The sequence below is a fragment of the Pleurodeles waltl genome, chromosome 6 (genome assembly GCF_031143425.1).
Source record: "Pleurodeles waltl isolate 20211129_DDA chromosome 6, aPleWal1.hap1.20221129, whole genome shotgun sequence".
NCBI lineage: Eukaryota > Metazoa > Chordata > Amphibia > Caudata > Salamandridae > Pleurodeles > Pleurodeles waltl.
The window spans coordinates 1722930917-1722948806 of record NC_090445.1 but is presented as its reverse complement, the minus strand read 5'-3'; the positions used below and the strand labels follow the sequence as shown (position 1 = coordinate 1722948806).

The 17890-nt window shown below is 47.7% G+C and overlaps 1 protein-coding gene across 1 annotated transcript in view; it reads left to right on the top strand.

Annotated features, from left to right (window-relative positions):
• Positions 1-17890, top strand: part of GNL1 (G protein nucleolar 1 (putative)) — a 272389-nt gene that overhangs the window by 92829 nt on the left and 161670 nt on the right. Inside the window, exon 5 of the mRNA XM_069241958.1 lies at positions 16496-16567. Within this exon, the coding sequence (XP_069098059.1) occupies positions 16496-16567 (72 nt within the window). The remainder of the gene's footprint in view (positions 1-16495; positions 16568-17890) is intronic.

Genomic DNA, 17890 nt, shown 5'->3' with positions numbered 1-17890 from the left:
TTTTTTAGGAAGGCCTTTTCTGCCCCCCCTGGGGGCAGATTGGCCTATTATTAGGCCGATCTGCCCCCAGGGGGGGCAGAAACCTCTAGGCACCAGGGACCATTTTTTTTGTTGTTGTTTTTTTTTGATGAATTCTTTTTTTTTAGGTGGGGAGCGATCCCTTAGGCAAGGGTCGCTCCCCTACGGGGCAATATATATTTAGGCCATTTCTGCCCCTCTTGGGGGCAGATTGGCCTATTTTGATAAGGCCAATCTGCCCCCAAGGGGGGCAGAAACCATTAGACACCAGGGAGTTTGTTTTTGCGCGCGAATGTCACGCAACAAAGCGACCCCTTTGGCAAGGGTCGCTCCCAGGGGGGGCAATTTTTTGGGAAGGCCTTTTCTGCCCCCCCTGGGGGCAGATCGGCCTATTATTAGGCCGATCTGCCCCCAGGGGGGGAAGAAACCTCTAGGCGCCAGGGCAATTTTTTTTTTTGTGTTTTTTTTTTTTTGTTCTTTTTTTTTTTTTTAGAGATGGGGAGCGACCCATCAGGCAAGGGTCGCTCCCCTGGGGGGCAAATTGTATTTAGACCATTTCTGCCCCCCTGGGGGCAGATTGGCCGATTTTAGGTCAATCTGCCCCCAAGGGGGCAGAAACCACTAGGCACCGGGGATTTGTTTTTTGGCGCCAATGTCACGCAGGGGGAGCGACCCCGTAGGCAAGGGTCGCTCCCGGGGGGGGGTGGAGGTTGGGGGGGCAAATTTATTTTAGGCCATTTCTGCCCCCCCGGGGGACAGATCGGCCTATTATTGGGCCGAACTGCCCCCGGGGGGGGGGCAGAACACTCTAGGCGCCAGGGCAATTTTTTTTTTTGTGTTTTTTTTTTTTGTTGTTTCTTTTTTTAGAGATGGGGAGCGACCCATCAGGCAAGGGTCGCTCCCCTGGGGAGGGCAAATTGTATTTAGACCATTTCTGCCCCCCTGGGGGCAGATTGGCCAATTTTAAGTCAATCTGCCCCCAAGGGGGCAGAAACCACTAGGCACCGGGGATTTGTTTTTTGGCGCCAATGTCACGCAGGGGGAGCGACCCCGTAGGCAAGGGTCGCTCCCGGGGGGGGGGGTGGGGGGTGGGGGGGGCAAATTTATTTTAGGCCATTTCTGCCCCCCTGGGGGACAGATCGGCCTATTATTAGGCCGAACTGCCCCCAGGGGGGGGCAGAACACTCTAGGCGCCAGGGCAATTTTTTTTTTGTGTTTTTTTTGTTGTTGTTTCTTTTTTTAGAGATGGGGAGCGACCCATCAGGCAAGGGTCGCTCCCCTGGGGGGGCAAATTGTATTTAGACCATTTCTGCCCCCCTGGGGGCAGATTCGCCAATTTTAGGTCAATCTGCCCCCTAGGGGGCAGAAACCACTAGGCACCGGGGATTTGTTTTTTGGCGCCAATGTCACGCAGGGGGAGCGACCCCGTAGGCAAGGGTCGCTCCCGGGGGGGGTGGAGGTTGGGGGGGGCAAATTTATTTTAGGCCATTTCTGCCCCCCCGGGGGACAGATCGGCCTATTATTGGGCCGAACTGCCCCCGGGGGGGGGCAGAACACTCTAGGCGCCAGGGCAATTTTTTTTTTGTGTTTTTTTTTTTTGTTGTTTCTTTTTTTAGAGATGGGGAGCGACCCATCAGGCAAGGGTCGCTCCCCTGGGGAGGGCAAATTGTATTTAGACCATTTCTGCCCCCCTGGGGGCAGATTGGCCAATTTTAAGTCAATCTGCCCCCAAGGGGGCAGAAACCACTAGGCACCGGGGATTTGTTTTTTGGCGCCAATGTCACGCAGGGGGAGCGACCCCGTAGGCAAGGGTCGCTCCCGGGGGGGGGGGGTGGGGGGGCAAATTTATTTTAGGCCATTTCTGCCCCCCTGGGGGACAGATCGGCCTATTATTAGGCCGAACTGCCCCCAGGGGGGGGCAGAACACTCTAGGCGCCAGGGCAATTTTTTTTGTGTGTGTTTTTTTTTTGTTGTTGTTTCTTTTTTTAGAGATGGGGAGCGACCCATCAGGCAAGGGTCGCTCCCCTGGGGGGGCAAATTGTATTTAGACCATTTCTGCCCCCCTGGGGGCAGATTGGCCAATTTTAGGTCAATCTGCCCCCAAGGGGGCAGAAACCACTAGGCACCGGGGATTTGTTTTTTGGCGCCAATGTCACGCAGGGGGAGCGACCCCGTAGGCAAGGGTCGCTCCCGGGGGGGTGGTGGGGGTTGGGGGGCAAATTTATTTTAGGCCATTTCTGCCCCCCCGGGGGACAGATCGGCCTATTATTAGGCCGAACTGCCCCCGGGGGGGGGGGGGGCAGAAACCTCTAGGCGCCAGGGGAATTTTTCTTTTTTTTCTTTTTTTTCTTTTTTTTTTTCTTTGTCTTTTTTTTTTAGAGATGGGGAGCGACCCATCAGGCAAAAGTCGCTCCCCTGGGGGACAAATTGTATTTAGGCCATTTCTGCCCCCCTTGGGGGCAGATTGGCTGAGTTTAGGTCAACCTGCCCCCAAGGGGGCAGAAACCACTAGGCACCGGGGATTTGTTTTTTGGTGCCAATGTCACGCAGGGGGAGCAACCCCGTAGGCAAGGGTCGCTCCCGGCGGGGGAGGGTGGGGGTTGGGGGGGCAAATTTATTTTAGGGCATTTCTGCCCCACCCCCCCCCGGCTGAGCTACAGGCCAAACACCACAGGTAGGCACCTTGCAAAAAACACCTCTGTTTTCTGTGAAAAAATATGTTGTGTCCACGTTGTGTTTTGGGCCATTTCCTTTTGTGGGCGCTAGGCCTACCCACAGAAGTGATGTACCATTTTTATCGAGAGACTTAGGGGAACGCTGGGTGGCAGGAAATCTGTGGCTCCTCTCAGATTCCAGAACTTTCTGTCACCGAAATGAGAGGAAAAAGTGTTTTTTGGGCCAAATTTTGATGTTTGCAAAGGATTCTGGGTAACATAACCTGGTCAGAGCCCCGCAAGTCACCCCATCTTGGATTCCCCTGGGTTTCTAGTTTTCAAAAATGCACTGGTTTGCTAGGTTTCCTCAGGTGTCGGCTGAGCTACAGGCCAAAATCCACAGGTAGGCACTGCTTTTTATAAAAAAATGTGATGTGTCCACGTTGTGTTTTGGGCCCTTTCCTTTCGTGGGCGCTAGTCCTACCCACACAAGTGAGGTATCATTTTTATCGGGAGACTTGGGGGAACGCTGGGTAGAAGGAAATTTGTGGCTCCTCTCAGATTCCAGAACTTTCTGCCACAGAAATGTGAGTAACATGTGTATTTTTAGCCAAATTTTGAGGTTTGCAAAGGATTCTGGGTAACAGAACCTGGTCCGAGCCCCGCAAGTCACCCCTCCTTGGATTCCCCTAGGTCTCTAGTTTTCAGAAATGCACAGGTTTGGTAGGTTTCCCTAGGTGCTGGCTGAGCTAGAGGCCAAAATCTACAGGTAGGCACTTTGCAAAAAACACCTCTGTTTTTTTCCAAAATTTAGGATGTGTCCACGTTGCGCTTTGGGGTGTTTCCTGTCGCCGGCGCTAGGCCTACCCACGCAAGTGAGGTATCATTTTTATCGGGAGACTTGGGGGAACGCTGGGTGGAAGGAAATTTGTAGCTCCTCTCAGATTCCAGAACTTTCTGCCACAGAAATGTGAGGGACATGTGTTTTTTTTAGCCAAATTTTGAGGTTTGCAAAGGATTCTGGGTAACAGAACCTGGTCCGAGCCACACAAGTCACCCCTCCTTGGATTCCCCTAGGTCTCTAGTTTTCAGAAATGTACAGGTTTGGTAGGTTTCCCTAGGTGCCGGCTGAGCTAGAGGCCAAAATCTACAGGTAGTCACTTTGCTAAAAACAGCTCTGTTTTCTGTGATATGTCCACGTTGTGTTTTGGGGCATATCCTGTCGCGGGCGCTAGGCCTACCCACACAAGTGAGGTATCATTTTTATCGGGAGACGTGGGGGAACGCTGGGTGGAAGGAAATTTGTGGCTCCTCTCAGATTCCAGAACTTTCTGCCACAGAAATGTGAGGAACATGTGTTTTTTTAGCCAAATTTTGAGATTTGCAAAGGATTCTGGGTAACAGAATCTGGTCCGAGCCCCGCAAGTCACCCCTCCTTGGATTCCCCTAGGTCTCTAGTTTTCAGAAATGCACAGGTTTGGTAGGTTTCCCTAGGTGGCGGCTGAGCTAGAGGCCAAAATCTACAGGTAGTCACTTTGCTAAAAACAGCTCTGTTTTCTGTGATATGTCCACGTTGTGTTTTGGGGCATATCCTGTCGCGGGCGCTAGGCCTACCCACACAAGTGAGGTATCATTTTTATCGGGAGACGTGGGGGAACGCTGGGTGGAAGGAAATTTGTGGCTCCTCTCAGATTCCAGAACTTTCTGCCACAGAAATGTGAGGAACATGTGTTTTTTTAGCCAAATTTTGAGGTTTGCAAAGGATTCTGGGTAACAGAACCTGGTCCGAGCCCCGCAAGTCACCCCTCCTTGGATTCCCCTAGGTCTCTAGTTTTCAGAAATGCACAGGTTTGGTAGGTTTCCCTAGGTGGCGGCTGAGCTAGAGGCCAAAATCTACAGGTAGTCACTTTGCTAAAAACAGCTCTGTTTTCTGTGATATGTCCACGTTGTGTTTTGGGGCATATCCTGTCGCGGGCGCTAGGCCTACCCACACAAGTGAGGTATCATTTTTATCGGGAGACTTGGGGGAACGCTGGGTAGAAGGAAATTTGTGGCTCCTCTCAGATTCCAGAACTTTCTGCCACAGAAATGTGAGTAACATGTGTATTTTTAGCCAAATTTTGAGGTTTGCAAAGGATTCTGGGTAACAGAACCTGGTCCGAGCCCCGCAAGTCACCCCTCCTTGGATTCCCCTAGGTCTCTAGTTTTCAGAAATGCACAGGTTTGGTAGGTTTCCCTAGGTGGCGGCTGAGCTAGAGGCCAAAATCTACAGGTAGTCACTTTGCTAAAAACAGCTCTGTTTTCTGTGATATGTCCACGTTGTGTTTTGGGGCATATCCTGTCGCGGGCGCTAGGCCTACCCACACAAGTGAGGTATCATTTTTATCGGGAGACATGGGGGAACGCTGGGTGGAAGGAAATTTGTGGCTCCTCTCAGATTCCAGAACTTTCTGCCACAGAAATGTGAGGAACATGTGTTTTTTTAGCCAAATTTTGAGGTTTGCAAAGGATTCTGGGTAACAGAACCTGGTCCGAGCCCCGCAAGTCACCCCTCCTTGGATTCCCCTAGGTCTCTAGTTTTCAGAAATGCACAGGTTTGGTAGGTTTCCCTAGGTGCCGGCTGAGCTAGAGGCCAAAATCTACAGGTAGGCACTTCGCAAAAAACACCTCTGTTTTCTGTGATATGTCCACGTTGTGTTTTGGGGCATATCCTGTCGCGGGCGCTAGGCCTACCCACACAAGTGAGGTATCATTTTTATCGGGAGACGTGGGGGAACGCTGGGTGGAAGGAAATTTGTGGCTCCTCTCAGATTCCAGAACTTTCTGCCACAGAAATGTGAGGAACATGTGTTTTTTTAGCCAAATTGAGGTTTGCAAAGGATTCTGGGTAACAGAACCTGGTCCGAGCCACACAAGTCACCCCTTCTTGGATTCCCCTAGGTCTCTAGTTTTCAGAAATGCACAGGTTTGGTAGGTTTCCCTAGGTGCCGGCTGAGCTAGAGGCCAAAATCTACAGGTAGTCACTTTGCTAAAAACAGCTCTGTTTTCTGTGATATGTCCACGTTGTGTTTTGGGGCATATCCTGTCGCGGGCGCTAGGCCTACCCACGCAAGTGAGGTATCATTTTTATCGGGAGACTTGGGGGAACGCTGGGTGGAAGGAAATTTGTAGCTCCTCTCAGATTCCAGAACTTTCTGTCACAGAAATGTGAGGAACATGTGTTTTTTTAGCCAAATTTTGAGGTTTGCAAAGGATTCTGGGTAACAGAACCTGGTCCGAGCCACACAAGTCACCCCTCCTTGGATTCCCCTAGGTCTCTAGTTTTCAGAAATGTACAGGTTTGGTAGGTTTCCCTAGGTGCCGGCTGAGCTAGAGGCCAAAATCTACAGGTAGTCACTTTGCTAAAAACAGCTCTGTTTTCTGTGATATGTCCACGTTGTGTTTTGGGGCATATCCTGTCGCGGGCGCTAGGCCTACCCACACAAGTGAGGTATCATTTTTATCGGGAGACGTGGGGGAACGCTGGGTGGAAGGAAATTTGTGGCTCCTCTCAGATTCCAGAACTTTCTGCCACAGAAATGTGAGGAACATGTGTTTTTTTAGCCAAATTTTGAGATTTGCAAAGGATTCTGGGTAACAGAACCTGGTCCGAGCCCCGCAAGTCACCCCTCCTTGGATTCCCCTAGGTCTCTAGTTTTCAGACATGCACAGGTTTGGTAGGTTTCCCTAGGTGGCGGCTGAGCTAGAGGCCAAAATCTACAGGTAGTCACTTTGCTAAAAACAGCTCTGTTTTCTGTGATATGTCCACGTTGTGTTTTGGGGCATATCCTGTTGCGGGCGCTAGGCCTACCCACACAAGTGAGGTATCATTTTTATCGGGAGACGTGGGGGAACGCTGGGTGGAAGGAAATTTGTGGCTCCTCTCAGATTCCAGAACTTTCTGCCACAGAAATGTGAGGAATATGTGTTTTTTTTAGCCAAATTTTGAGGTTTGCAAAGGATTCTGGGTAACAGAACCTGGTCCGAGCCCCGCAAGTCACCCCTCCTTGGATTCCCCTAGGTCTCTAGTTTTCAGAAATGCACAGGTTTGGTAGGTTTCCCTAGGTGGTGGCTGAGCTACAGGCCAAAATCTACAGGTAGGCACTTTGCAAAAAACACCTCTGTTTTCCTTCAAAAATTTGGATGTGTCCACGTTGCGCTTTGGGGCGTTTCCTGTCGCGGGCGCTAAGCCTACCCACACAAGTGAGGTATAATTTTTATCGGGAGACGTGGGGGAACGCTGGGTGGAAGGAAATTTGTGGCTCCTCTCAGATTCCAGAACTTTCTGCCACAGAAATGTTAGTAACGTGTATTTTTAGCCAAATTTTGAGGTTTGCAAAGGATTCTGGGTAACAGAACCTGGTCCGAGCCCCGCAAGTCACCCCTCCTTGGATTCCCCTAGGTCTCTAGTTTTCAGAAATGCACAGGTTTGGTAGGTTTCCCTAGGTGGCGGCTGAGCTAGAGGCCAAAATCTACAGGTAGTCACTTTGCTAAAAACAGCTCTGTTTTCTGTGATATGTCCACGTTGTGTTTTGGGGCATATCCTGTCGCGGGCGCTAGGCCTACCCACACAAGTGAGGTATCATTTTTATCGGGAGACATGGGGGAACGCTGGGTGGAAGGAAATTTGTGGCTCCTCTCAGATTCCAGAACTTTCTGCCACAGAAATGTGAGGAACATGTGTTTTTTTAGCCAAATTTTGAGGTTTGCAAAGGATTCTGGGTAACAGAACCTGGTCCGAGCCCCGCAAGTCACCCCTCCTTGGATTCCCCTAGGTCTCTAGTTTTCAGAAATGCACAGGTTTGGTAGGTTTCCCTAGGTGGCGGCTGAGCTAGAGGCCAAAATCTACAGGTAGTCACTTTGCTAAAAACAGCTCTGTTTTCTGTGATATGTCCACGTTGTGTTTTGGGGCATATCCTGTCGCGGGCGCTAGGCCTACCCACACAAGTGAGGTATCATTTTGATCGGGAGACGTGGGGGAACGCTGGGTGGAAGGAAATTTGTGGCTCCTCTCAGATTCCAGAACTTTCTGCCACAGAAATGTGAGGAACATGTGTTTTTTTAGCCAAATTGAGGTTTGCAAAGGATTCTGGGTAACAGAACCTGGTCCGAGCCACACAAGTCACCCCTTCTTGGATTCCCCTAGGTCTCTAGTTTTCAGAAATGCACAGGTTTGGTAGGTTTCCCTAGGTGCCGGCTGAGCTAGAGGCCAAAATCTACAGGTAGTCACTTTGCTAAAAACAGCTCTGTTTTCTGTGATATGTCCACGTTGTGTTTTGGGGCATATCCTGTCGCGGGCGCTAGGCCTACCCACACAAGTGAGGTATCATTTTTATCGGGAGACGTGGGGGAACGCTGGGTGGAAGGAAATTTGTGGCTCCTCTCAGATTCCAGAACTTTCTGCCACAGAAATGTGAGGAACATGTGTTTTTTTAGCCAAATTTTGAGATTTGCAGAGGATTCTGGGTAACAGAACCTGGTCCGAGCCCCGCAAGTCACCCCTCCTTGGATTCCCCTAGGTCTCTAGTTTTCAGAAATGCACAGGTTTGGTAGGTTTCCCTAGGTGGCGGCTGAGCTAGAGGCCAAAATCTACAGGTAGTCACTTTGCTAAAAACAGCTCTGTTTTCTGTGATATGTCCACGTTGTGTTTTGGGGCATATCCTGTCGCGGGCGCTAGGCCTACCCACACAAGTGAGGTATCATTTTTATCGGGAGACGTGGGGGAACGCTGGGTGGAAGGAAATTTGTGGCTCCTCTCAGATTGCAGAACTTTCTGCCACAGAAATGTGAGGAACATGTGTTTTTTTAGCCAAATTTTGAGGTTTGCAAAGGATTCTGGGTAACAGAACCTGGTCCGAGCCCCGCAAGTCACCCCTCCTTGGATTCCCCTAGGTCTCTAGTTTTCAGAAATGCACAGGTTTGGTAGGTTTCCCTAGGTGGCGGCTGAGCTAGAGGCCAATATCTACAGGTAGTCACTTTACTAAAAACAGCTCTGTTTTCTGTGATATGTCCACGTTGTGTTTTGTGGCATATCCTGTCGCGGGCGCTAGGCCTACCCACACAAGTGAGGTATCATTTTTATCGGGAGACGTGGGGGAACGCTGGGTGGAAGGAAATTTGTGGCTCCTCTCAGATTCCAGAACTTTCTGCCACAGAAATGTGAGGAACATGTGTTTTTTTAGCGAAATTTTGAGGTTTGCAAAGGATTCTGGGTAACAGAACCTGGTCCGAGCCCCGCAAGTCACCCCTCCTTGGATTCCCCTAGGTCTCTAGTTTTCAGAAATGCACAGGTTTGGTAGGTTTCCCTAGGTGGCGGCTGAGCTAGAGGCCAAAATCTACAGGTAGTCACTTTGCTAAAAACAGCTCTGTTTTCTGTGATGTGTCCATGTTGTGTTTTGGGGCATATCCTGTCGCGGGTGCTAGGCCTACCCACACAAGTGAGGTACCATTTTTATCGGGAGACTTGGGGGAACATAGATTAGCAAAACAAGTACTATTGCCCCTTGTCTTTCTCTACATTTTTTCCTTCCAAATATAGGAGTGTGTGTAAAAAAGACATCTATTTGAGAAATTCCCTGTAATTCACGTGCTACTATGGTCACCCCGGAATTCAGAGATGTGCAAATAACCACTGCTCCTCAACACCTTATCTTGTGCCCTTTTTGGAAATGCAAAGGTTTTCTTGATAGCAATTTTTTACTCCTTATATTTCAGCAAATGAATTGCTGTATACCCGGTATAGAATGAAAACGCACTGCAGGGTGCAGCTCATTTATTGGCTCTGGGTTCCTCGGGTTCTTGATGAACCTACAAGCCCTATATATCCCCGCAACCAGAGGAGTCCAGCAGACGTAACGGTATATTGCTTTCGATAATCTGACATTGCAGGGAAAAGTTACAGAGTAAAACGTAGAGAAAAATTGATGGTTTTTTCACCTCAATTTCAATATTTTTCTTTTTCAGCTGTTATTTTCTGTAGGAAACCCTTGTAGGATCTACACAAATGACCCCTTGCTGAATTCAGAATTTTGTCTACTTTTCAGAAATGTTTAGGTTTCTGGGATCCAGCATTGGTTTCATGACCATTCCTGTCACTGACTGGAAGGAGGCTGAAAGCACAAAAAATTGCACAAATGGGGTATGCCCCAGTAAAATGCCAAAATTGTGTTGAAAAATTGGGTTTTCTGATTCAAGTCTGCCTGTTCCTGAAAGCTGGGAAGCTGCTGAGTTTAGCACCGCAAACCCTTTGTTGATGCCATTTTCAGGGGAAAAACCACAAGCCTTCTTCTGCAGCCACTTTTTCCAATTTTTTTGAAAAAAACGAAATTTTCACTGTATTTTGGCCAATTTCTTGGCCTCCTTCAAGGGAACCCACAAAGTCTGGGTACCTCTAGAATCCCTAGGATGTTGGAAAAAAAGGACGCAAATTTGGCTTGGTTAGCTTATGTGGACAAAAAGTTATGAGGGCCTAAGCGCGAACTGCCCCAAATAGGCAAAAAAAGGCCCGGCACAGGAGGGGGAAAAGGCCTGGCAGCGAAGGGGTTAAAATAAAAGGAAAACTTGCCTTTCAAGAAAAGGACAAGCAGCCACAGGCAAAGGTAGCAAGGAAAACAACTCCACCACCGTCTCCACCACCGTCAGTGCACACATCACCGGTAGCAACTCCTCCACTGATGCACTCCCCGACTCATACTACAATGAGTCAAGATGATCCCGATGCATGTGACCTGTACGATGCTCCAGTATCGGACAACAGCCCAGACTCGTACCCTGCCAGGCCGTCCCCACCTGAGGACAGTACATCTTACACGCAGGTGGTCGCAAGGGCAGCTGCTTTCCATAACGTCACCTTGCATTCCGAACCAATTGAGGATGACTTTTTGTTTAACACGCTATCCTCCACTCATAGCCAATACCAAAGCCTACCTATGCTCCCAGGAATGCTAAAACATTCAAAACAAATCTTTCAGGATCCTGTTAAAGGCCGAGCCATAACTCCAAGGGTGGAGAAAAAGTACAAGCCATCGCCAACAGATCCAGTTTATATTACAATGCAGTTAACACCAGACTCAGTAGTTGTCGGGGCAGCTCGTAAGAGAACGAATTCTCATACCTCAGGGGACGCACCACCTCCAGACAAGGAGAGTCGCAAATTTGATGCTGCGGGCAAAAGGGTTGCAGCACAAGCAGCAAACCAATGGCGCATTGCCAATTCACAAGCACTTTTGGCAAGATACGATAGAGCTCACTGGGATGAGATGCAACATTTCATAGAACACTTACCCAAAGAGTTCCAAAAAAGAGCACAGCAAGTGGTGGAAGAAGGACAAAGTATCTCTAATAATCAGATACGGTCTTCGATGGATGCAGCAGATACGGCTGCAAGGACAGTAAATACTGCAATAACAATAAGAAGACACGCATGGCTGCGCATGTCAGGGTTCAAGCCGGAAATCCAACAAGCCGTGCTAAATATGCCATTTAATGAACAGCAGTTGTTTGGGCCGGAAGTCGACACTGCTATTGATAAACTCAAGAAAGACACTGATACAGCAAAAGCCATGGGCGCACTCTACTCCCCGCAGAGCAGAGGCACATTTCGCAAAACACCTTTTAGGGGAGGGTTTCGAGGGCAACCTACAGAAACCACAACATCACAAACAAGGCCCACTTACCAAAGCCAATATCAGCAGGGAGGTTTTTGGGGGCAATATAGAGGGGGACAGTTCCAGAAAAATAGAGGAAAGTTCCAAAGCCCCAAAACTCCTCAAAATAAACAGTGACTTACTAGTCACACATCCCCACCACATAACACCTGTGGGGGGGAGACTAAGCCAATTTTACAAACATTGGGAGGAGATAACAACAGATACTTGGGTACTGGCAATTACCCAGCATGGTTATTGCATAGAATTTCTCAAATTCCCTCCAAACATCCCACCGAAAACACACAGTATGTCAAAACAACATATAGATCTTCTAGGATTAGAAGTTCAAGCATTGCTCCAAAAAGAAGCAATAGAATTAGTACCAAAACAAGAATTAAACACAGGAGTTTACTCACTGTATTTTCTAATACCCAAAAAAGACAAGACTAAGACCTATACTAGATCTCAGAATATTAAATACATACATCAAATAAGACCACCATCACATGGTTACATTACAAGAAGTAATCCCACTGCTCAAACAACAAGACTACATGACAACACTAGATCTAAAGGATGCATATTTCCATATACAAATACATCCTTCACACAAAGTACCTAAGGTTTGTATTCCAAGGGATACATTACCAATTCAAAGTGTTGCCATTCGGAATAACAACTGCGCCAAGAGTTTTTACAAAATGTCTGGCAGTAGTAGCTGCACATATTAGAAGGCAGCAAATACATGTGTTCCCGTACCTAGACGATTGGTTAATCAAAACCAACACGCAAATACAGTGTTCACAACACACAAGATATGTCGTAGAAACCCTACACAAACTAGGTTTCTCAATCAACTACCCAAAGTCACACCTTCTGCCGTGTCAAACACAGCAATACCTAGGGGCAACAATCAACACAGTAAAAGGGATTGCCACTCCAAGCCCACAAAGGGTTCAGACATTTCACAATGTAATACAGGCCATGTATCCAAAACAAAAGATACAGGTCAAAAGGGTAATGAAACTGCTAGGCATGATGTCTTCATGCATAGCCATTGTCCCAAATGCAAGGCTGCACATGCGGCCCTTACAACAGTGCCTAGCATCACAATGGTCACAAGCACAGGGTCAACTTCTAGATCTGGTGTTGATAGACCGCCAAACATACATCTCGCTTCAATGGTGGAACAATATAAATTTAAACCAAGGGCGGCCTTTTCAAGACCCAGTGCCACAATACGTGATAACGACAGATGCATCCATGACAGGGTGGGGAGCACACCTCAATCAGCACAGCATCCAAGGACAATGGGACATACAGCAAAGACAGTTTCATATAAATCACTTAGAACTGTTAGCGGTATTCCTATCGCTGAAAGCATTTCAACCCATAATAACCCACAAATACATTCTTGTCAAAACAGACAACATGACAACAATGTATTACCTAAACAAACAGGGAGGAACACACTCGACACAGTTGTCTCCTGACACAAACAATATGGCATTGGCCGATTCACAACCACATTCGCCTAATAGCACAATTTATTCCAGGGATTCAGAATCAGTTAGCAGACAATCTCTCTCGGGATCACTAACAGATCCACGAATGGGAAATTCACCCCCAAATACTAAACACTTACTTCCAAATTTGGGGAACACCACAAATAGATCTATTTGCAACAAAGGAAAACTCAAAATGCCAAAACTTTGCATCCAGGTACCCACAACATCAGTCTCAGGGCAATGCGCTATGGATGAACTGGTCAGGGATATTTGCGTACGCTTTTCCCCCTCTCCCACTCCTTCCATATCTAGTAAACAAGTTGAGTCAAAACAAACTCAAACTCATACTGATAGCACCAACATGGGCAAGACAACCTTGGTACACAACACTACTAGACCTCTCAGTAGTACCTCATGTCAAACTACCAAACAAACCAGATCTGTTAACACAACACAAACAACAGATCAGACATCCAAATCCAGCATCGCTGAATCTAGCAATTTGGCTCCTGAAATCCTAGAATTCGGGCACTTAGACCTCACACAGGATTGTATGGAGGTCATAAGACAGACTAGGAAGCCTACCACTAGACACTGCTATGCAAATAAGAGGAAAAGATTTGTTTATTACTTCCATAATAATCAAATTCAACCCTTACACGCATCTGCAAAAGATATAGTAGGATACTTACTACATTTGCAAAAGTCAAAACTAGCTTTCTCTTCCATAAAAATACATCTTACTGCAATTTCAGCTTACCTGCAAATTACGCACTCAACTTCATTATTTAGGATACCAGTCATAAAAGCATTTATGGAAGGCCTAAAGAGAATTATACCACCAAGAACACCACCAGTTCCTTCATGGAACCTCAACATTGTCTTAACACGACTCATGGGTCTGCCTTTCGAGCCCATGCACTCTTGTGAAATGCAATACTTAACGTGGAAAGTTGCATTTTTAATTGCCATCACATCTCTAAGAAGAGTGAGTGAAATTCAAGCATTTACCATTCAAGAACCATTTATTCAAATACACAAAAATAAAGTAGTCCTACGGACAAATCCTAAATTTTTACCAAAAGTATTCTCACCGTTCCACTTGAATCAAACGGTAGAATTACCAGTGTTCTTCCCACAGCCAGATTCAATAGCTGAAAGAGCACTACATACATTAGACATCAAAAGAGCACTAATGTACTACATTGACAGAACCAAACTAATTCGAAAGACAAAACAACTATTTATTGCCTTTCAAAAACCTCATACAGGAAATCCAATTTCAAAACAAGGCATTGCTAGATGGATAGTTAAGTGCATTCAAACTTGCTATCTCAAAGCTAAAAGAGAGCTGCCTATTACACCAAAGGCACACTCAACCAGAAAGAAAGGTGCTACCATGGCCTTTCTAGGAAATATTCCAATGAACGAAATATGTAAGGCAGCAACATGGTCTACGCCTCATACATTTACCAAGCACTACTGTGTAGATGTGTTAACTGCACAACAGGCAACAGTAGGTCAAGCTGTACTAAGAACATTATTTCAAACTACTTCCACTCCTACAGGCTGAACCACCGCTTTTGGGGAGATAACTGCTTACTAGTCTATGCACAGCATGTGTATCTGCAGCTACACATGCCACCGTACGGAAAATGTCACTTACCCAGTGTACATCTGTTCGTGGCATTAGTCGCTGCAGATTCACATGCGCCCACCCGCCTCCCCGGGAGCCTGTAGCCGTTTAGAAGTTGATCTTGAACATTTGTAAATTTGTAAATATATTACTTTAAAATTCATTGTATACATACGTATTCACTCCATTGCATGGGCACTATTACTAGCATACACAACTCCTACCTCACCCTCTGCGGGGAAAACAATCTAAGATGGAGTCGACGCCCATGCGCAATGGAACCGAAGTGGGAGGAGTCCCTCGGTCTCGTGACTCGAAAAGACTTATTCGAAGAAAAACAACTTGTAAAACTCAGAGCCCAACACCAGATGGCGTGATGTGCACAGCATGTGAATCTGCAGCGACTAATGCCACGAACAGCTGTACACTGGGTAAGTGACATTTTCCATATATATATATTTATATATACGTACATACACACACAATGATATGAACATAGGTGAGAGTAGACACCGGTTTCCTTACAGTGTATGTCTCTTGGACAGGCGACAGTACGTGAGGGGGTGAATGCACACTTGTCTGTCAGCATATATACATGCGCACCCATCTGTTCCACAGTACACAGGCTGCAAGCACATTGACATAGTTGTATGCAGCTTCCCCCACACGGGGAGAGCATAAGGTAAGGGGGTGTTCCTCCATAGTGCCATGCGCAGGTGCTCTCAGTTAGCTAGAAGCCAAGGCAGTTCTCTCCAAGTGCCTAGTACTGACTTTATTGAAATGTAGAGCGCTTCCTTGCCGCATGCCGTGACTCCATAGCACTGGATCTTTGTTCACCGGTGAGCTTCGACACTAGAGTCAGTTTGTGGCGTATGATTAAGCCCCAGAATTAAATGTAACTGCAGTATCTGCAGAAGGCTCTGAAAGCGGTCTTGGCCTCTAAATAGAGGCATGTTAGGTCCTTGAGCTTCTTCCCAGTGTGGACAAGCCTCTTTAAAGAGCCTGATTATTTTTTTTCCTTTTTTTGTGAGTTCTACAGCCACGTTTCTAGAGTTTGGATAGTGCGTCCTCCATGGGACTTCAGGAGAATCTGCATTAGACCAGTTTGACTAATCTAAGGTCCCGAGTAGGGGTTAAGTGGAGGTAAGGTTTTGTAGATATTTAAGACCCTTCCTTCCTTTGAAGACTTGCATGTATGTCATGTGCAAACCTCTGAAATTGAAGTTGACCGAGAGCTGATTTGTTCAAGGTGTCTAATGTAGATCAGCCATTAAACAGTAGCTGGGAGAGGGGAGAGCTTTGAGGATCCCCTGCAGCTGATGGTTTTTTTAGTTGAGGAAAATGAGCCCATTAGATTTTCTGTGATGGGTTGAAAGCGAGTTCCAACCCTTGAAGCTGGTTTGTCCCTTCAGAAAAATCTACTGTCGTATGCCACTGGTAAGTCAAGGCATTTCGACGTGTACCACATCGAGGGAGGACAAGTGTCTTTCCTGATGTCTGAGTTGACAGGTTCTGTGCTTAGATAAAATCTTAAAGCTGCCCAGTGACCCTCCTTTCGATGATTTAGCTAATTAAGGGGAGGTTTAAGATGGGGCTGCATTTTGTTTCTTCATTAAGGAGACTTATTACAGCTCATATTTATTCAGTGTGGGTACATTCTCATGTTGGAGAGAAGCGTCTTTGATTGCAGGCTATGATGGTCAAATGTGGTCAGACTTTCCTTAAAGGTAGCTCACGCGCCAGTTATGACCTTCCCTACACAGACAGTTTGTACAAAGTGGACATGGTCAGCGGCACAGGTCCTGGATAGGGAGGAAGTTGCTTTCTAGTTTAGCTTTTACCAACAAGTGCTCCCAACTCACACTCACACTCTCACACACACACACACACTCACTCTTTACTGACTGCAGTTGTGTTGAATCCAGTCAGCTGTAAGATGTAACTTTTTTTTGTGTTTTCTCCTTCCCGTGACCCCACCTGACTCTGATTTAGACGTGGCGCCAGCTCTGGAGGGTCCTGGAGATGTCCGACATCATTCTCCTCATCACAGACATCCGACATCCGGTAGGCTGGGTAGAGCGCTGAGGAGCAGAGTTCGATTTTGGGGGTTTGGATTTAGGTGGCATTAGGCCAGCCATGGCGTAGCTGGGGTAAGTGTAGGCCAGCCATGGCGTAGCTGGGGTAAGTGTAGGCCAGCCATGGCGTAGCTGGGGTAAGTGTAGGCCAGCCATGGCGTAGCTGGGGTAAGTGCAGGCCAGCCATGGCGTAGCTGGGGTAAGTGTAGGCCAGCCATGGCGTAGCTGGGGTAAGTGTAGGCCAGCCATGGCGTAGCTGGGGTAAGTGTAGGCCAGCCATGGCGTAGCTGGGGTAAGTGTAGGCCAGCCATGGCATAGCTGGGGTAAGTGTAGGCCAGCCATGGCGTAGCTGGGGTAAGTGTAGGCCAGCCATGGCGTAGCTGGGGTAAGTGTAGGCCAGCCATGGCGTAGCTAGGGTAAGTGTAGGCCAGCCATGGCGTAGCTGGGGTAAGTGTAGGCCAGCCATGGCGTAGCTGGGGTAAGTGTAGGCCAGCCATGGCGTAGCTGGGGTAAGTGTAGGCCAGCCATGGCGTAGCTGGGGTAAGTGTAGGCCAGCCATGGCGTAGCTGGGGTAAGTGTAGGCCAGCCATGGCGTAGCTGGGGTAAGTGTAGGCCAGCCATGGCGTAGCTAGGGTAAGTGTAGGCCAGCCATGGCGTAGCTAGGGTAAGTGTAGGCCAGCCATGGCGTAGCTGGGGTAAGTGTAGGCCAGCCATGGCGTAGCTAGGGTAAGTGTAGGCCAGCCATGGCATAGCTAGGGTAAGTGTAGGCCAGCCATGGCGTAGCTGGGGTAAGTGTAGGCCAGCCATGGCGTAGCTGGGGTAAGTGTAGGCCAGCCATGGCGTAGCTGGGGTAAGTGTAGGCCAGCCATGGCGTAGCTGGGGTAAGTGTAGGCCAGACTGGTCACGAGGCTGTGGGGCAGTAATGTACTAGAACTGCCCTGAGACGTACACAGATCAGGGACCAGGAATGGATGGGTAGTGATGTCCTAGGAATGCCGTGGGTTGTTCTGCGACCAGCGAATGTCAAGGGCTTGTGGGCCTCGCATGCCAAGGAGCCCTGTTAGAGCATGTTATTTACCTGGACACACTAATGTTTCCACGTAGGCTTGGGGACACGGCTACATGAGAAGAAGCTCACAGTTATCTCTGCCACGCAGTACAGATCCTTCGTGCCACCATTAGAACTAGACGATCTGCTTGTGTTAAGTTTAGAGCTGTTTTAGGGAAACAAATGCATCTTTTAAATTATTTATGTGTTTTTCCTGGTGTACTGCATGTTTTCTGTTTTTCAGATTTTCCAGAGTTGACTTTT